The sequence below is a fragment of the Plutella xylostella genome, chromosome 9 (assembly GCF_932276165.1).
Source record: "Plutella xylostella chromosome 9, ilPluXylo3.1, whole genome shotgun sequence".
NCBI classification, from domain to species: domain Eukaryota; kingdom Metazoa; phylum Arthropoda; class Insecta; order Lepidoptera; family Plutellidae; genus Plutella; species Plutella xylostella.
This window is the reverse complement of record NC_063989.1, coordinates 6,221,141-6,242,048: the sequence shown is the minus strand read 5'-3', so window position 1 is coordinate 6,242,048 and position 20,908 is coordinate 6,221,141. Positions and strand designations below refer to the sequence as shown.

The 20,908-nt window shown below is 37.2% G+C and overlaps 2 protein-coding genes across 2 annotated transcripts; one reads left to right on the top strand and one right to left on the bottom strand.

The window, feature by feature from the left end:
• The first annotated feature begins 801 nt into the window (after window positions 1-801).
• Window positions 802-15,681, top strand: LOC119691110. Its single transcript, XM_038107673.2, has 5 exons — window positions 802-951; window positions 9,628-9,747; window positions 12,375-12,489; window positions 14,558-14,717; window positions 15,102-15,681. The coding sequence occupies exons 1-5, from the start codon at window positions 886-888 to the stop codon at window positions 15,241-15,243; spliced, it is 603 nt and encodes a 200-aa protein (XP_037963601.1). The 5' UTR covers window positions 802-885; the 3' UTR covers window positions 15,244-15,681.
• LOC119691101 (dynein axonemal intermediate chain 3) lies at window positions 2,590-6,168 on the bottom strand. The gene has a single exon (XM_038107658.2). It carries the CDS (start codon window positions 6,072-6,074, stop codon window positions 2,619-2,621), a length of 3,456 nt encoding a protein of 1,151 aa, XP_037963586.2. The 5' UTR covers window positions 6,075-6,168; the 3' UTR covers window positions 2,590-2,618.
• Window positions 15,682-20,908: the final 5,227 nt, after the last annotated feature.

Genomic DNA, 20,908 nt, shown 5'->3' with positions numbered 1-20,908 from the left:
ATGCCCGAGGGTATACGAAGGTGGTTTGATACTAATTAGTAACAACGTATTGTACCTACAACCATTATTTGAACGCTTCTAACTTACATAGCTTGGTATACAAGTGGGATAGATAGACAATAATATACAATTTTTTGATAGATAGATAAGTTATTTATTTACTTAACACAACTTTTGAAGGTGCTATAACTTTTTTATAAACTTACATTAATAGAAAGACTACAGACTAATAGAAATATACCAGGTTTTCATAATCATCAACCAGGAATCATCTTGTCTGTTCGTGGTCTCCCCTCGAGAAGTCGTTTATCCCACTGATCATTTTTTATATGTGCCTACCTGTATATTCAGCTTATTTCCGTTCCCCATCTAAATCTATGTACTGAGAAATTCGTAAAAATGTGTACGCAAGAACTTTTTTCAGACACAAAAAAAAATATTTCAGTAAAACCGGTCAATCAAACTAATATGGGTTGACTTGGTAAATGTACCAAGCCGTTCACGACCCCATACATCTGATTATTATATCAACTGGAAAAGGAAATAAGATGTCCAAACCATTTACAGTATACAGGCTGTTGCAAAAGTTTTAAGCCAAAAACGCGTGGCCCTAAGGCTTCTATAGAGGATTTTCTTTTTTCGGCATTATCAAAAGTCATAGAACAAAAGTTGTTCATAAAACCCCCCCTAAGTGACCCTTTTCGGCTTACTTCACCACCTTTGCAACCGCCTGTATACAAAACTTCTATTGGAATGAGTCAGAGACCGCAAAACAAAATTAGAACTAAATCAATGTATTAATTTCAGCGTTTTTTTTTCAGTGTATGATGTCTTGTGCCGCGCATCTGTCCTGTGCCTGCTAAGTGACTCGCACACCCGTCACCCATGAGGCGTAAACTATGTAAATCCAAATCGTTACTTTGTGACGACGACATGGAGGAGCTAAATGTGGTAAGGCCGTAACTAAAAATGCCTACTATCTTTTTTATGTAAGTACAGGGTGTTGCAAAAAGTGTATACTAAGCCGAAAGAATGTGACTTAGGGGGTCATTCGGATAAATTTTGTTCTACGAGTTTAAAAAAATTGCGAAAATAATTTCGTTAGTATACCCGTTTTGAAACACACTGTATAGATATAGTAGAGCGGCTTAGATTGAAAATAAGTCGCGAGCCGTATCGCCGTTTTTGAATGAGTTGCACTTAGGGTACACATGTACAATGTGAATGTACAATACGAGTATGTACATCCTAACCCTGAGAAAGAACATGGGCTACTTTTTATCCCGGAATTCCCACTGGAAAACTTTTTAAGGCGAAGCGAAGTTCGCAGGAACAGCTATAGACTATATGCAGGTTTCCTCAAGATGTTTTCCTTCACCGTAAGAGCGATGGTAACATTGTACTTAAATTTCAACGAACCCGTATCTATGGAGTGAGAGGCGGCCGCTTACCCGACTGAGCTACCGCCGCTACAGGTACCTATACATTACATACATCTAAAGCTATCAAACTCATGGATGAGAGTATTTTAAAAGCCTACTAATAAGGCATGAGTCCGGCCTTCATCTTCATTATTGTGTATTTATTCGCGCGGCCTATGAGCCGTTTTCCTTGACAGCTGTCAGTTGAGCTTTTGGGTATGCCGATAGATGGCGTGAAAACGCAGTGTACCAACTGTCAAAAATTACATAGAGAGCAAAGAGTACTAAACTCAGAATAAGAACTCACTAGTTGTGATTAAATGTCGGGTGGTAGCGCGAGCCATCCTTCCGAGGCTCAGACTGCATGTGGCTTGGGATAGTGCTAAGTATTCTGTGAATAGTTCTACCCGCGCCGTTTGAACGGGTGCTGCGTGCGAGAACTGATTTTCTATTTTTATTTATTGTATGATCCTAAATAAGATCCCAAAGAAATACTTACAAGACAAGATGAGAATGTGTGCCGTCGCAACTTGTAAAAATAAAGGACATCATAATTTTCCAAATGATGAAAGCCAGGCGCAACAATGGATTAAGGCGACTCGGATAAATGTGCGAAAAATTGATTGGAAACTGCGAAAAGAATCATGGTTGTGTTCGGATCATTTCATACCAAGTGATTTTCATTCACGTAAGTAAGTTAAATCATTCGCGGTAATGTAAATTAACTATTGTTACATAACATGATATATTATCATCATAGAGAAAATAATACTACAATACTACCTACCTACGTCACTTTCACATTTCGTTAGCCTCACAGAATAACATGTGATCTGAGTGTGTTCTGAGGGTTTGACAGTTGGAACAACCCTAGACAATGCCATCTATTTCTCCAAAAAGGAACTTTTTTTTTTTTTTAACAAACGCCTCATTATTACAACACGATTATGTCTATGTCTATAAATTAAAAAAATTGCCCCACAACGCTATTGTTGCAATGGATAAGACATAAGAGATTATATTTGTTTGACCGGGAGAAGCCCTAAATGAATAAATATGAGTAAGACGTACCTCGTTCGTATCAGAAATTGCAAAGAATAATAAAATGATTGACACTGATTTCTGTTGCAAAGTTAGCGTTGTCGGTTACTAGTTATACGATATTTTCACAATATTTTTTTATTACCAATAAGTATTTTACAATAAAGTTGGTTCTTCTTTTGTTTCTGCATCCATCTGTTCATCTTTAATTAGTTCACTTTCTACTTTCTTAGTTTTTACTTTATCGAGCTTTACTTTTACTCCTTTTCCTTTCTTAGACTTTTTTTCAACATCTTTTAGCTCACTCGTTTCTTTTTCGACTTTAATTTCATTACTAGTAACATCTTGTTCTTGAACATCTTCACCATAAAGGCTTCCATCGTCTTTTACTGATTGAAGAGATTGTTCATTTAATGATATACCACCGTCAATTTCTATTCTTGTTTTATGAATTTTTATTATTTCATTTGATGCGGTAAGAGCTTCTCTTCTATCTTTGCCTTCGGCAAGGGTAGCTTCCCATGAAAATTCAACCACATAAGGATTATTGTGTACGGTTTGTAATGCGTCACTTTTTAAAATGCTGTAGGTTTCTAAATAATCTCTTTTGAGTTTATCTTTGTCATCCACCAAATAAGTTTTTTTTGGTTTTTCTTTTTTTTTAATTGCTTCAGGGAACAGTATTGCTACCGTATCATTAAAAATATTTTTTTGATTTTTCATTATATCATGCATACGTCGTTCTTTTTCCAATCTCTGTGCTTCTAAATCTCGCAATGGTTTCTCTTGTTCAATAAGTTCTGCTCTGTTTATTCTTTTTTTCACAGCTATAGTTCTTTCAATTAGTTTTTGAATAATTTGCTGCCATTTTTCTTCTGGTCCAACAACTTTTAGTTTTTCCAGCCGTTTAGCTTCTGCTGCATCTTCAATTCTTTTTTCCTCTTGTTCTCTTAACAACAGTTTTTCTGCCTCCTTTTCAGCTAGCAAAAGAGCTTCTTTCTGCTTTATTTCTAGCAAAATGTGAGGATTCGTCTCTAACCAATTGTCTTGCCATGCTATAAATGATTGCATCACATTCAACTCTCGATTAATCATATGTTCTAATCGTCCAAGATAAGATGTTTTATTTAACATAAATATTTGTGGATTAAAACACAATTTAAAGGAACCATTAACATCACTTACCCCAGTTATATTTTTAGTAAGTGGCAGTGTGTGCGAAATAATGCCAGTAAGTGCTGCTCCTGAGAGTGTTTGTACAGATATCGGTTGGTCGCTTCTTAAAAACAAGTCCCATACCTCCAAAGTCCCTTCAACTGTTGTTAAGAAAATAATACTGGGCTTATACACCGACCAATCTGCATCGGTCAATCGGTATGGGCGCTTTTTCCAAATTAATGGCCTGCCTAATAATTTATCAGACCAAATTGCAAAAATTTTACCACCTACAGTCAATGTCACATGATCAACAAATGGACTTTTTATAACTGTTGTTATCACCCCATCGTGTAATTTGCAACTGTAATCAATATCAGCAAACTCAGCATTGACCACTTCTCCTGTGTTAAAATCATGACCCGCCCATGTTATTCTCCGTAATTCACCATGCACCGATCCACAGTACAATGTCCTAGAAATATCTTCCTCTGTTTGACTAAGCACTTCACATTCAAAATATTTCCTCCCTGTTCCTTTTTTTGATGGAACATGAATGTATTTAATTTCGGGTTTATTGAGTGCAAAATTTTGAAGTGGCAATATGTCAGGAGAACCAGCTATCCCCAAAATTACTTTAAAGTGTGGCTGAAGATTACGATCTAATACCTTGTATGGAGATACATCTGTAGTTAGACCTGCTGGTTTTACTAATACTCTTTTTGATTTTTTTACTTTTTTACTCTCCGTAGACATAATAACATTTTCAAGTGATAAATTCCAGATTAAAATAGTACCATCTTCACTGCCGGTTAACACTGTCATATTTTTTTCACCATTTGGTGAAATCACAACCTTTCCAGTTGGAGTGACGTTAAAATTAGGAGAAAGCCACTGTATGTCTGTTATCGGTCCATAGTGACTCGTAATAAGACTGCTTACTGCTGTTGCCGGCACTACATTTGTTTCATGTACTGGTTTAATCCAGGCCATATGTGCGCTCATTGCTATGCGATATTTTTCTCTTCGTTCACTTAATATTTCAATATTTTCAACCATATCTAATTTATTTTTTAGATCCCATATAACTAATTGCCCATTTACACATCCACCAATCAGAATATTTTCATCGAAAGGACAAAACGATAAAACTTTGACTTCTCTGGGTGCTTCTAAATATAGCTTTGGTAAAAGACTATCAGTGTGACTCCAAATCATTACAGGGTTTAAACCGTAAACTGCTCTCTGAATAGGATTTGGTCTTGTCCCTGAATATTTCATGATTGCAGGGCATGCATCAGCGTAAGATATTGCAACAATCCCTGCCCACATAGGGTGAAATACAGTGGATGAAATATACTTATCTTTTGCTCTTACATCTGTAAAACAAATATATTCTTCAAAAGCCATTGTATCAAATAAACTATTGTTTTCCTCGTTAGACAAAAGGAGATAATCATTCCTATATATATCCATCACGGTATTCAATTCTATGACGTTGTCCATTTCATTAACATTTGATGAAATAAACTCGTTTAAAAGTTTCATATGGGAAGGTCTACGAATACGTTTCAACGCAGATTTATAGGCAACTATACCTACTTCATCAACTTGTGGTTTCGCTTCATCTTCTGAGCTACTACCATCATCTTCTTTGTCAACGATTTCATCATCAATTTTTGCTGTATCTCCTCCAGCTTCATCCTCTGTAACACTTCCTAGTGCATCTGCAATAGATTGGGTCCACATATTTTGTGGGTATCTTAATTCAGTTTGAGCCTCTCTATCACATTTGGAAGCTGCCGCTTGTGTTTCTGTGTCTATTCGCCTACGATTTACAAGATTGTATTTTTCTCTATAAGGTGTCAATTCTATACAACCATCCCTAACTGAGTGCGTATCTCGCACAGAAAACATTGCAGGGTCATATGTAGTAGGAAATTTGCTTTTAATTTCAACCTCTATTAAAGATCGTGTATTTATCGGAATAAGCTCAGTCAATTCAAGCTCACTTCCTAAGCTTACCCACGGTCGAGGTTTCTTTTGAATTGCTTTTTCAAGTTTCTTCTCTTGGCGTCTTATAAATCGATCGGATTGTTCTTGACAATGATCTCTTGCCTCTAAAGTAACACAGATATAAAACTCATCATTATTTCTAGAGTCATCGACAATGTAACCCATCAGTATCTCTTCATCCTCATAGGCTTCTAGGTCTGCTTTCAGGTGATAAAACTCAGAATTTTCATGTGAGAGGTCAATACTGTCCATAATTCTTTCTTTTGGTACCATCTTCCACGGGTATTGAGCAATGATATCAGTTCCAACAAACATACCGATGAGTGTTTGTGTGTCTTCAGTGAGTATTACTTTGTGTACTCCTTCCACTTCATATTTGGGTATGAACTTCTTTCGTCGAGGTAGAGGGGGTGCTTCAGGTGATGTCTCTGAAGCAGCCATTTCTTTCGCGTAAGCTGCAATTATAAGATATTGTAAGGTACGAGAATATGTTATTTCATTGACAACACAAATTAATAATAACAAATAATAACAATTATCTCCATTGACACTGACAGTTCTGACCATTACAAATACCTTCCGATACTTAGAATAAGGTTCCACGAAAACTTTTCTATGAATACGGCGCATCGGTAAAATGGAACATGTACAGTGAAACTATTAATTCATGAAATTAATGTTTGAGGAACTAAAATTTTCAGGAGCCTGGCACCATTAGAAAAGAAACATAAAAGTCATATCAATTGTTTATGGCAATTGGTGGTTGGCTGTTTTTTCAATTTTCTTATTAATTATTAGGATAATCTAGATAAAAACAACTATTTACGCTTGTTTGCAATTAGGAAGAAGAAGAAAAATATTCGTAGTCAAGCTAGGGAAGTTATTTATCGAGTTTATATACAATGTTTAGCGGAACATGAAGCTGGACACATTTTGTCGAATTTGGAGGATGTTTACGCTCGTACAGCGTCTATGACGGGTATGTAACATTGTACAAATTGTAATAATTCATTTTTTATCAGTACTAACGCTTCATTTATCGATAAACCTAGGTTTAGAGCCCAAGTCGATCATTGTTTACATACCGCTGGTTGTAGGTTTGAGCTGGTTTAAGTTGAGTCAAACCATAAGATTTTGATACTTGAAGTTATATTTTTTGTTTACTTACTAAATTCTTATTCCGTAACTCTGTTTTACTTAACTTAAGGGTAGTTTCAAATAAGCATTTTTGTTTCGCTATATAGGGTTGCTACATGAAAGATAGCTGCGCCCTCATTTAATTTCAGGACTTTATAGTTCAGCTGTACCTACGGTAATTTTAGCTTACGATTGCTAGAAAAATTGAACATCGCATAATATATTGTTAGGTACCCTGAGAGTAATTTATTGTGAAATTTGCAACCGTGAAAACCTTGTGCTACTCCCACTAGCGTGTGAAACAGGAGCCAAAACTTTACAGTTTTTCGGGTAGATACAGCTGAACATAAAAGAGTAGAGATTAATGTTTTTCGAACTAAACAGATTTAAACGTGGCAATAAAAAAAATTGTGATTTGTGGTCTGTTTCTATGGTTTGAATGTCAAACTCGCCCTGTTCCTGTGTAAACAAATCGGATTTTGCTTAATTTTGGGGTTTTGTGGATTGTTGAGTTTGTTCACGAGGTGAAAATGAATAAAACCATTCGCAGCGAAGCTAGATTTTTGGCGGGGAATGAGGCTGGAGAAGTATTAGTCAATATATACGATGTTTATGAAAGAGCAGCGTTTTATACTGGTGAGTAGTTACTTAATTTCTAACCATCAACATACATTGCTTATATTTCTTGTAAAAAAGTACTATTTTGATGTAATAGAATGCCTCCCAATGTGTATTTGTTATTCTTATAGAGGTAAGAAAATACTAGTGTCAAACGTTACATGACATCAGGGTCTGGATGCTAATGTTGTTAAAACATCAGGTCTAGATACTTTTTTACTAACCCCCGACTCAAAAAGGGTATCGATAAGTTTTACAGCTGTAGGTGTGTATGTGTGTCGGTCTCTCCGTGTTAGAGTACCTATTGTAAAAATATGTGTAAGAATATGTAAGAGACGGTATAAATTAACCAGACATAATAATTTGCAAGTCACTGCTTTTCTGACCAATTAAATAATTTGTTGCAGGAAAATCGGTAAACACATTTTTAGAAGAATTGCCGGGGCACATTTGAACTTTTTCCTGAGCAAGAAAAAACTGTAATAAAATATCGATGTATCGATCGATACTAGCACTTTTCTCCTATCGTAATTACATAATGGGATAACCAAAACGTGTTTCAGTGCAAAAAATAATGAAATACACAATGAAATAAAAGTTACAGTTGATTTAATGAAATTCATTCAAAACTGCTCCCCTCTCCGCTACTAATTTCTTCTCGTAACATAAACCTCCCCAAAAAGTGGCATTTTATCATTGGTAAATATTTGAAACATTTCTCGTTTTTTCTGCTAAAGTATCGTGATACTTTTGTCCGTTTTCTATACTATAATAGTGTGGCCACTTTCTTAGATTGCCCTCAATGATTCTCTACTCTTTTATGTTCAGCTGTACCATGCATGCACAAGGTTTTTAGGGTTGTAGCGAGAGCGGTGGTAGCTCAGTCGGAGAGCGGTGGTAGCTCAGTCGGGTAAGCGCTCGCTTCTCACGCCAGAGATGCGGGTTCGAATCCCGGCGCCGACATGTACCAAAGATTTTTTGAATTTAAGTACAATGTTTAACATAACATCGCTCTTACGGTGAACGAAAACATCGTGGGGAAACCTGCATATTTAGATTTAGCACTTCTAGATTATGTGAATCCACTAACCCGCAGTGGACCAGCGTGGTGGGAAATGGTCCAAACTTAAGAAGGTAGTTTAGACCCTGGGGATATGCACAAAGGTTCCACTAAAGAGAGCCAGGTGCAGGTACTGTCACCCCCACAGAGAATAGAATAGAAATAGGGTTGAAAATTTCAGAATAAACTTCTTTTAGGGAACCTAACAATATTATATAAAAATTAAAATACATGAGCGATATAGTATGATTAAACTGACTGGAGTAACAAGTAACATAACATACTCTGGACCAGCGTCCTCTCTTCAGTCTCATGGGGTTCGGTCTCCGTCTGACCCGTCTCTTCTTCATCATAACTGGATTCAGACGAACTATTTACTTGTACTTCTTTCCCGTCGTTCTCGCTGCCAGAATCACTCATTTTTATTACAAATGTTACAAAACTCAACAAATAAAGTGTGGAATGTCGGTGTTGGTATACGAATGAGTTGCTAAGTTATGATAAATAAAACTTTTGCGAGGGGAACCGCGTTTTAACGCATGCGCTGTGGGCTCACTTCCACGCCGACCACAGTGCTTGATACGGATTGTTACAACCACTTTAGGCATTAGTCATAAGAGCACATTATACGAAACATTATTAAATATTTACGAAGAATGCTGAAACCTTGTCCATCGTACCATTTGAGAAGTAAGAAACTGACAAATAATCTCAGAAGTATAAATATAGGTCAGTTTCACAACTGAGATCTTCAAGTTAAGCATAACATGCAGCGCTATATATAAGATTGGCAGAACTGCCATTGACCAGGAGAGGTAGGACTCGAGTTCACGGATTGACCATAAGGGTGCCTTTCCACCAGAGATGTGCTGTGCAGAGTGCAGATATACTGCGATCATCTGTGAAAGATATCCGTTCCCATCAATAGTATGCTTTATAGACCAATGGATATTATTACTGGATATCAAAAGCCGCGTATCCACCTGTCGCACGCCTCGGTATGTATGGTCATTACCGAAGGTACTTTCAAATCGAGCATTGGATCGCGTTCTAGCAAACCCGAGGCGTCCGACAGGTGGATACGCGGCTAAACGCATCCATAGCAACGTAGCCAGCACATCTTTGATAGAAAATCACCCTTTATAATTATGTAAATAAAACCTATAATATGACTTTCAGGCGGCGCTCTCCCAACGCAAGTCCCGCAAGGAGTCGGCGGCGCACCTCACGGAGCGCGATGACGTCATCTTCTTCCACGGCTACCCGCTCGTGCTGATGCTGCGGCTCAGGGTGCTGCAGGTCAGATAATATGTCTGTTTTTGATCCGTAGTTGACTCCACCATTGGTGAAAAATCGTACACACGATTTAAACTATATTTTGTAGAACTAGCTTGTACATATAACTGCGAATTCACATCGCATCGCAAAAACGACTCCCTCCAACTTGCAGGTGTTCCAAGAGAGAGCGTGACGTTGAGTGTGCGATTTTTCACCAATCGATGAAAAAAGCATCGATGGTAATATTTTGCAAACAAACTTAAAACAGTAAAATAAAAATTTCATTAAATTATTTCTGACTTTTTAGTGTTTTTGGAGTCGTTGTATTTTATTATAATAATTTTAACTTGTTACCATATCCGCGTACTAAATGGTTTCCGGTTCCGACGGAGGGGTAGCATAGCGGTAATATATTTGCATAAATTACTTATCGGGGTAGACGGAATAAACGCCGGATCCATATTCATAGTTGTTAATCTGGCATCGGATGATAGGATATGATTGAATTGTGGCTTCTAGACGCAGATGGTATTGGCGAAATTGCGTTTTTCTACTTCGTCGTTGGTTTATGGAATGAGTTTTATTTATTTTATTATACGCACGACACATGAAAATTACTAAGGGTCTGAGTCCTAACTGAATAGTTTTATTTTGTTGAGATGTCCAAATTCGTAGAACGGTTGTTTTGTTTAAACCATACTTTAACAGACACCGTAGTTGGATCACGTATGCACATCCGGAGAAAATTCAGGAAATAAAAATAAATGCCGCAAGCTTAATTCCTGCTAACGAACCTCAACTGAATATAGATGAAAAACCTGGGTAAGCTGCTACTTTTAATGCTAGTCGTTCTGTGAAAACTTCTCTGTATGCACCGGGGCTTTATGGATTTACAGAACATATTTTTTACCACAGTATTTATTTATTTATTTTATTTTAGGAAAACTTACAGCACAATTTGAAGGTATAACAATAGAATGAGCAGTAAAAGGCCTTTTACAAGTTTCCACCGATAGAAATAACTTAATAATATTTACGCTAATACAATAATATTATGCAGCGTATACCTTTTCGCAGCGGAAAATTTGTACGTATAGGATATTCATCTATAGAGGAGCTTAATTAACAAATTATATTAATTAGTAAAATCTCTAACTTCCTTTGACATCTTGAGGCCCACGCTTTACTAATTAGGAGAAAAGACGTACGGAAAGAAGTTTTTTTTTAATCAATTAAGTAGGTAGCTGTAGAAAATCGTTATTCACAAATCTTAAAAAGTACAAAAGCCTTTGTTTATTCTCAGTGGAAAATGTTAAGCGGGGATGTATTATATGTACGGAATTGTATGGTGCTAACATAACACTCTGGCGAAAAGTGGGTGCAGCAATGCACCTCTGCCTACCCCGCAAGGGAGTACATTAGTACAAGGCGTGAGTGCGTGTGTGTGTGTGTGTGTGTGTGTGTGTGTGTGTGTGTGTGTGTATGGTGCTACAGAATATGAGGTGTGAGTTGCGTGTGGACTAGTTTTTATGATCTGAGGCCTTGACGTACCAAGTGACGATACAAGAGTCTGAATAGATTCCTCTGCAGTCAATTTACCCATGACCCATGAACTGTTTTTCCAATGAATGTTCCGGTTTATGAACAGTTCATTCACCTATCAACGGAAACCTCCATGATTTTTTCTTCCCACCAACGATTAGCCCACTTTGCACGTAGTTTGAAACCAAAATGTTGCATTTAGCTGGTCGTAACATTCTTTTAACAATCGATTGCTGAGGAATCGTTTCAGACTCGTGTATATCGGTGATAGACACTTTTTTTTATTCTAAAATTCACTAAGAAGTCCTCATTTTTTTTAAATTATTGATTTGGTATCTGTGTAAAAATAACAACTATCCGATACTGATATTACAGGTACTCGTACCCTAGCTTGGGGTCGGATGGCCGTGTGTGAGATATCCCCTGTTCGTGCTAGCTACTTCGCCTTAAAAAGTTTTCCCGTGGAAATACCGGGATATAAAGTAGCATATGTGTTAATCCAGGGTCTCAGCAAAATTCATACCAAATTTTATTAAAAACGGTTCTGCCGTACTGACGTGAAGAAGTAACAAACATACACACATACATACATACTCTTAAACTTACGCATTTATAATGGTGTGAAATAAAGAGTATTCTATTCTCTTCTACAAATGAAATAGTTCCACTCACAAAAATTCAACACCAAACGACCCCAATTTTTTCCAACATTTAATTTGAAAAAAATATTATTGTTTTTAGTTGGTAATATTCTTATGTTCCGTTTTATGTATGGTGGCCTGCGCCTAAAAGTATACAGGCGGAGTTTTTAAAATAAATGATGAAGGGACCAGCTACATCTGCTATAAATCCGGGGACGTGTTGTGTGTGATGTGTGTAGCAGTGGTGTTTATGTGGAGCTTAAGATCGCTATTTTAAAAACCCCGCCTGTATACTTTTAGGCGCAGGCCACCGTACCTACTTGAATGTTGCAGAAGGCGTGATAAAGCTAGCTTTTTCCGTTTAGGAGTAATTTGGTGTTTTTCTCAGTGGAACCTTTTCATGACCCGTGAGTGTATTAGTTGGATTGAATTTTTGTCTTTGACCTGTCTTCTTCCCGTCCACAGATAGTGTGCGGCATCGCGGCCATGGTGATGGGCACGGTGGCGTTCATCGAGGAGCGGCAGAAGCTCAACATGGGCCTCGGCATCCCCGCCGGCGGCATCAGCGTTATAGCTGCCGGTATATGATGATACTTTATTTATGGCCTGTTTCACTATCTCTAGATAATGGCTGCCTGTTGGATAAAAGATATGCTGACACTCTCTTTAATTCTGTTTGAGACAGTGATAGCATGTCTTTTATCAAGCCCATTTCCCAGACATTGTGAAACTGTGCCTTCCTATATTATCATACTTCAGCGAGTATCTTGATCGATGCGCGATGATGATGAGTTTGAACTACTTTAAACACAAATATTTTGTTAAAAAATATTTAGGTAACTTATTTAAATCTTTTCTTAAAAATTACGTCAAACTAGCTACCAGGTACGCGCCGAGGATAATAAGAAATTAATGATACAATATTATTAATCTGTTCAAATGTGAAACCTGCCTAAGCTGATCATGATAAATTTAGGTAATTTTGAGATCAAACTATCTGACAAGATATTTAGTTTTCATCGTCTACGTACTTTATTGGTACCAAAGTGCTTGTAGAGCAAAGTTTCAAGCATCTAGTGGAATGGCCGGATAGCCAGATTAACTGTGGAAATAGCTACTTACATAAAATTTTAGCACTAGTCGTTACGAGTTAGGGTTGTTTCAAGATCCACCTTAGGGCTGAGTAGTGAATATAAAGGTATTGTTCGCGTACAATATAACTCTCAACACAATACACTATTAATATGTATCTATATATGTATATGTGTAGATATATCAGCTGTCCGATCAGGCCTGACTGGCTTGGGGTCGGGTCGTCGTGTGTGTGATGTCCCCACATAGTTATTATTATTATATTAAATATATCATACATAATATAATAGTATTGTGAGTGTTTTCAATTTTAAATCACATACCAGAAATAAAACGGCTTTGTGTGCTGCAATTTTAGCACAATCAGGAGACTATTATTGCTAATTGCCATTGCAGTTAATTGGACAAAATTGCCGTTGCTTCGCTTTTGACTGAAAATCCCCGGAACCAGACAATGAAATTGTATTGGTCGAGTGCCTAAGGACTTTACGGATTTATAGCAATCGTTTTTTAAACTGTACTTTTAGTAAAGCTTTGTTTGGTCTGAAAATATTTTTCAGTCAGAATCCTGGAATTGCCACTTAGCAGGTTCCTAAGTATGTACCTACCCTATACCTAAAACCATAGTAACAAAGGAATAAAAATACGAGCTCATTGATAAAATCAGCGATTGACTTACATACATAATATATCAACTTTTGGACTTTCGTTATTTTCTGGTCACGCAACCTTGTATGTATAGGCACATTGATTTAGATTTTTATTTTTAGCTTGAGATAGAATAGTCCTATGGATGGGCAGTTATTGGAATTAGATTTTGAGATAATATCTTTCGGGCTGTAAACCTTTTGGCAGGATCTTTTACGTCCCGTTTTCATTTATCTGTAGGAATATACCTACTGTTAACGCTTGATTTAAAATAACATGTAACCGAATTCTTAAAAAAAAACTCACTGGGTATAGATGAAAATGAATCTCATCAACTACCCGCAGCAATGAAATGGAGACTCAAAGTCAGCTTAAGATGAGATAAAGTCAGGATAAGAAATAAGCCCGTTTATTTTGTTTGTGTCTTTAAATTATTCTCTTAGAATTCTGGGCACTGTATTTCGGTTTGATGTAGCCGAATGAAGATTAGCTATCTAATGATAATCAAAGCTACTTAGAAAGGCAAATAGGTAGTTAGCCTTCATAATTTCATTAACGATTTACTTAGTTAAATTAATGTTAAGTAATAACCTTATAACTATTTTACCTATTTGTACCTATGCATAAAGTAAATTACCTATGGTGAAATTTCATATATGACCATATTATTTTCTGGTAAATCAGCCCCGGCATCTTTGTTTTTGTGGTTGTTGTATTTTATACAAAGGTTAAAAATATTTCAGAATATTTTTGTACGGAAAACCTAGGCTTGTACAGCAAGTCTGTGACTACAAAAGATCGCAACAGCACGCAAATAACAAAACACAACAGATGAAAAAAGTCATCCACATACACCTCATCCTTCCCTGCTCTACAGGCGTCTTTTTGTCACAACTTTTTCCCAACAGCGATATCAATCCACACGATGCGTGGTCTGGGCCCGGTGACGAGCGGGGCGGGCGTGCGCGCGGCGGCCGCCTGCGCGTGGCTCGCGGCTGCCTGCTTCCTGCTCACGCTTATAGTGCAGTGCTGCAAGACTATAGTCGACCCCACTGGGCCGACTGAAGAGTACGTATATTGTTTGTGTTGAATATATGGACAAGAACATTACAATTATTGCATAAGTGAAAATCGGTTAAATTACTTATAGCAATATTAAAATTATTACTACACTAGATCCTTTGCATAAGAAATTCGCCAGAGTGATTCAGTCTCCCATTCAACACCCTAATTCTCAAGATCAGGCCTTCATTACCCCAAACACCAGTGGTCTCCACAGCTACGGGAACAATTATATTATGACTACGAGAGTTGACTGTATTTTCCCGTCTTCAGTCTTTCAGCCGCCTCGGCCGCAGCTCCTGCCACTAGAGCTGTGGAGGCCACGTGGGATGGGGCGAAGGTACAAACACAAGTGGCTTCCCAGATTAATATTTTTTCATTCCATTACAGGGAAGAACTAGAAGAAGACCTGAGGCCGTCGCCGCGCGACCTAATAATCATCGCTAGCATCCAGATAGTTTTATCAGCAGCGACCCTTGTCAGTGCAGCTTTTTGCTTCCGCATAGACTTCTGGACTCGCAGTCAAGCCTGACAGGAGGCCCCGCGGCCGCTCACGCCCGCGCCCGCCCCCGCTGTCGCCGATGCCACCGTGGTCGCACCCTGCGACAGCGTCAGAGTGGAGCGAGGGAAGGGCACCAGGGTCGCGTGGCTGATATAAGTGCAGTGACCTGTCACAGTGATTACGCGATTTTATGACGTTGTGTAGCATGTGGTGAAGTGTGAACATTGGATTGGATTGAAGGTGGGTTAAAAAGGATTTCTTATGAACTGGCCAGTTAATTCAGAAGAAAAGTTATTTATTGTGTAAATAAATATTTTCATAGCAGCAGGATTGTTTAGTCTAGTCTATCTGGTAAATACACTACTAACTTAGATGATAGGAATACGTGTTGTTGTGACTACTTGTGACTTGTGTTGTAAATATCAAACAGGTAAATTGCACGTTTCATTAAATTAAGTACATACCTAACGAAATTTTATTATTTATTAAACGTTATCATTTCAGAATTCAGATCTATTTGTCGTCTTTTAGACAATTACCCTCTTAAAACTCAAAATTTAAAGTAGGTACACAGGTACGATGTAATCATCATCATAAAATAATTATTCTGTAATGTGGTTGTAAGATTGACGATAGATAATATGTGGTTGATTTTCCGGGAGGTTGAAATTTACACCCTAAACATTTAAGGTATGTACATAATATTATGGTCCCATATTATCTACCTCGTTCATTCGAGCTCCCCTCCGCTTACAGTTGGTACTGAAATTTCTCTGAAAAACGCAATTAATTTACTCAGCACGCGTTGCCCGACCACTATATTAATTACGGCTTATGGAAATTGAAGCTGTTATTTTTCAACTTCCATTTATTTTAACAATCTCTTGTGATGGAAGAATTTTGCGGTCATGATGTTGATATTAATTAAAATGACTGAGGGAGTAATGGCAGAAGAATCACAAGAAATGCACACACCGGCACATAGACGTGCGTGCTTCCCTTAAACAGTAAACATTGCCTATTCGTCCTTTTAATATCACTGAGACTTTTGTTGAGAAAGAAACCTAAAATTATAAAACCTTAAAACTAACGTGTCATTCCCTTTTCACTTTCTTAGGTCTGATAGTTTCAGTTTCAGGCTAAGGGTCAATTCAGACGTACCACAACCACACCACAGCCACAACCACACCACAACCACGCCGTGTGGTCAGGCGTATATTTTGTATTGAAAATGAATAATACAATTCACACGTGCCACATTTTGCAGTTGTTATCGACCACCTGTGTAATACGACCACATTGCAACCACATCGCAACCACATCGCGTCGACAACGCCGCCACGCGGTGGCGGCACGGCGGCCACCTCCTCTCCCTATTAACTGCATACGACCACGTGGTTACCACATCGCAACGACAGCGACAACACAACCACATCGACATTTTGTCGCTGCAACAACGCAACTGCAAAAAGCCGCTGTCACACTATTCACACGTAACCACAGCTTGACCACATTATGTCGCTGCAACGTGGTGTAGTTGTGGTACGTGTGAATTGACGCTAATACCTAGTTATGTAAAACGAATCACACTCCTTCATACTTACTGAATCCTGAATCCCACACAAAATTGGCAAATTATAAATAAACAGTTGCAAATATAAGTGCTGTATTATTTCTAAAACTTCTACACATGATAGAATAAATAAAATTCCAGAAAAAATACAAAATTATTAAACATATATCGTTCAAAATGAAAAGTGATATTACATGCTACCTACTATACTTACCGATTTTCATTAAATTCTGTTTACCTGATATGCCTAATTAAACATAATAAACTATAATGCACAAAGCCTTTATGAATAATAATATGAAATATCATGATAATTCCGTACTCATTAAAAAGAGCGATACGGCTCACGAACTATCACGTCAGTACAAAATGTACAGCGAAAAACGGGTGGCTCACTTGCGAGTCACCTCTGACTACCCCTTTGAGGATTATTTATAGTCATGAACTTAAATACATGTATAATGATACCAGTAAAACTATAGGTATTCCCATTTCCCATCTTTAACGGAAAAAACACTTGTAAAACCACTCAATCTTAATACTTGGTTATATTACCTCTAAGATGAAGAAAAGTTGGTATTCGCTAAGAAAGATTCATGGCATAGACACCGCGGGGATTGCATGGAACTAAATTAACTTGTTTTCCCAACTGATCTAAAGTTGAACAAAGACGTGAAGTTATTTCAATTTACATTTCCGTTTATATTGACGAGTTTTCCCTCGTAAAGTGGGAGTAGCGATGTACCGTTGCGAACCCCATAAGAGCGTAATATGTAATATGTATATTAATCATAACATTATTATGTATGTATAGGTATCCTATATACGTTTTAGATCTTTCATACAAACTTTGATATTTACTGTGGAATGTTGTATAAAATTATCAAAAAAAAAGTTAATTTACACCATGAATGAAGCTTCTGAAAAGAAATGCTGAGTAAGTACACGTATTTTTATTGGTAAAATGTTATAAGAATTACTCACCCTACGGAAGGCGAGTGATGGATGCGAAAATATACGTATTGTAGTTAAGTAGGCATAGTGTGAATACAGAGTGTAATTTTATTAGTGAACATGCCACCAGCAGGACAATCTACCCAACACAGTGTTATCGTGTGACCATCTCTGAAATCACGAAATCAAACAACTGTTTCGAAAATACTTAACCAGTCAATATTTATCGACCAGTTATGTATTATATTAAACTCTGAGTTGGTCCCATAGTAAAAGTTACTCAGTATGTTTTGTCGGGCACATTCTCTTGCGACAGAAATTCCACTGATAAATTTCCACCCTATAAGTATATTATGTAAGGTAAGGTAATACGCTCCCACTCACACCGCAGGGGTCCCTGGGAAATCCTGTGGAATACTGACGCCTCGTGCGTTTATTGAGTAGTATCTATTTTTAAACTACAGTCGGTGGCAGAGAAACCTGATCCCCCCTCTCACTAGTAAGTATCCTAATCCTAACTAATATTATAAATGCGAAAGTAACTGTGTCTGTCTGTCTGTCTGTCTGTCTGTTACTCTTTCACGCCAAAACTACTGAACGGATTTGAATGAAATTTGGTATACATACGGTCTAGACCCTGGGAAAGAACATAGGCTACTTTTTATCCCGGAATTCCCACGGCAAGGCGAAGCGAAGCGCGCGGGAACAGCTAGTTGTAAATAAATATGTTAGTATATAATTTCCAAGATAAAATCTGTAAAATGGGATTGAAATAAGTGCGTGTCTATGACATGTATTAGAGCCAGTCAAAATAGATGTCAGTAGCTGTCTAGCAGACTGGTGCTTCGGTGCTGTATAGTGCCACAAACTTATCTGTTCCGGTGAGAGCTCACGTAAATGTCAAATATTTATTGATTCTATAAGATTTTAAGTTACCCTGTAGTGGTAATTCACCCTTGCGGTTTTAATAAACCCATCTAATCTATATGAATGTATAATTCATTGGTAATTTATGAGATATGGATCAATTTAGTTCGCTCTCACCGGAACAGATAAGTTTGTGGCACTATACGTATATACCTCTATCTATATATCAGCACGTATAATGCAGCACCTGATACGGCTCCTTTCATGTAACCCCTTAAGGTTAGTACGTATAGTCAAATCTTCATTAAATGTATGGAGAAACAGCATCGGTAATGCAGATGAAGTGGACGCACTTCTGTGAATTTCTATACAAATAATCGGGAATGCGATGCGTCAGGTGGACGCTTACTTTTAAGTGCCTTTTACCTTTAATAACGCAAGAATTAGTAACCTTGCGAAATGTAATGAATTACGCTTCTCAAGTCCTCCACACTGTATCACAAAGTCCGTCTGCAAACTAGGTCACAGCTCTAAAACTGTGCTTTATATGCATGTAGAGATTAAAGTATTGGATTTAGTTCAAAACTCAAACTCAAACTCAAATTTTTTTATTCATCGTACAAATATAAAATTTTCTGATGAACGTCAATTTTTACAAATTACTCTCCGTTCGGATAAGGGGGGGCTCTTTCTGTCTAAGGAGAAGAACGGAGGCAAGAAACTCCTGAGCCATCTTTTCAAAAAAAGACTTAAAACTAGTTGGTATACAATACATATAAGCTTAATAATTATTATTATAATAATATGAGCAGAGCTAACTACTTATCACAGCCATGCATTAACGTCCTCTAAGTAATCATCAATTTTATAATAAGCTTTTTTACTGAGTTTCTCTTTAATGTAACACTTAAACTTATTCTCTGGCATTTGAGCAACTTCTGCTGGAAGCTTATTATAAAATCTAATACAGTACCCTAAAAACGATTTATTAACTTTCGCCAGACGCATCGCTGGAAAAGCCAGCTTATGCTTGTTCCTAGTATTAATGTCATGATTACTGCCAATTGTATCAAAAGTTGAAATATTCTTTCGTACATACATTAAATTGGAAAAAATGAACTGACATGGAACTGTAAGGATGTTAATTTCTTTAAATAGTTCTCTCAATGAATCCCTGGAACCAAGTTTGTATATAGAGCGGATGGCTCTTTTCTGTAATACAAATATAGTTTCAATATCAGCTGCTCTACCCCAAAGCAAAATGCCATACGATAATAAGCTGTGGAAATAACTAAAGTAAACTAATCTGGCGGTTTCAACGTCGGTCAGCTGTCTAATTTTCCGTACAGCAAAAGCTGCGGAGCTCAACCTTCCAGACAATTTTTCAATGTGAGGTCCCCACTGTAACTTTGAATCTATAGTCATCCCAAGAAAGACAGTATCATTAACTAGGTCCAATTTATTCCCATCTAGAATAATGTTAGTATCGCATTGTCTAACATTCGGCAGTGTAAATTTAATACATTTCGTTTTCTTAGAATTCAATAGAAGATTATTAACGGTAAACCAATCGTGTATGTCAGATAGAATTGAATTAATTTCATTAAAATTATTTTCTCTTCTTTTAACTTTAAAAAGCAAAGAAGTATCGTCAGCAAATAAAACTATATTAGTCAATTTTTCAACCATAAAAGGCAAGTCATTAATATAAATGAGGAATAAAAATGGTCCTAGAATAGATCCTTGAGGGACGCCTATTTTTACATGAGCCCCCTGTGATTTAGTATTGTTAATATCGACCCTTTGTTGTCTCTTGTCTAAATATGAAGATATCAAATCTAAAGCCTTTCCTCCTATTCCATAGTATCTAAGTTTCGAAATTAAAGTCTGATGGTCTACACAATCAAACGCCTTCGACAGATCACAGAAGACTCCAATAGCATCGTGATGGTCTTCCCAGGCGTCAAATATGTGCTTAATCAACGCAGTACCGGCATCGGCTGTTGATTTGCCTTTTGTAAAACCATACTGCTGGCTATGAAACAATCGAGCATCATTGAAATGCAAAAGCATCTGACTGAGTATGACCCTCTCAAATATTTTACTCAAAACTGGAAGAACCGAGACAGGCCTGAAATTTGCAGGGTCCTCCATATCCCCACTTTTGAACAGAGGTATAATTTTACTAAATTTCATAAGATCTGGGAACACACCTTCAGCGATACATTTATTAAAGATGTTAGCCAAAATTGGGGCGATTTTATTAATAATAGAAAGAACAAATTTAACTGACATTCCCCA

What these genes read in the sequence shown, in the direction of transcription:
- LOC119691101 (XM_038107658.2), bottom strand. Translation starts at nt 6,074, where the DNA reads ATGGCTGCTTCAGAGACATCACCTGAAGCACCCCCTCTACCTCGACGA.
- LOC119691110 (XM_038107673.2), top strand. Translation starts at nt 886, where the DNA reads ATGAGGCGTAAACTATGTAAATCCAAATCGTTACTTTGTGACGACGAC. An exon ending in TGCGGCTCAGGGTGCTGCAG is followed by an intron (nt 9,748 to 12,374) that starts GTCAGATAATAT and finishes TCCCGTCCACAG; the next exon opens with ATAGTGTGCGGCATCGCGGC. An exon ending in CATCAGCGTTATAGCTGCCG is followed by an intron (nt 12,490 to 14,557) that starts GTATATGATGAT and finishes TTTTCCCAACAG; the next exon opens with CGATATCAATCCACACGATG.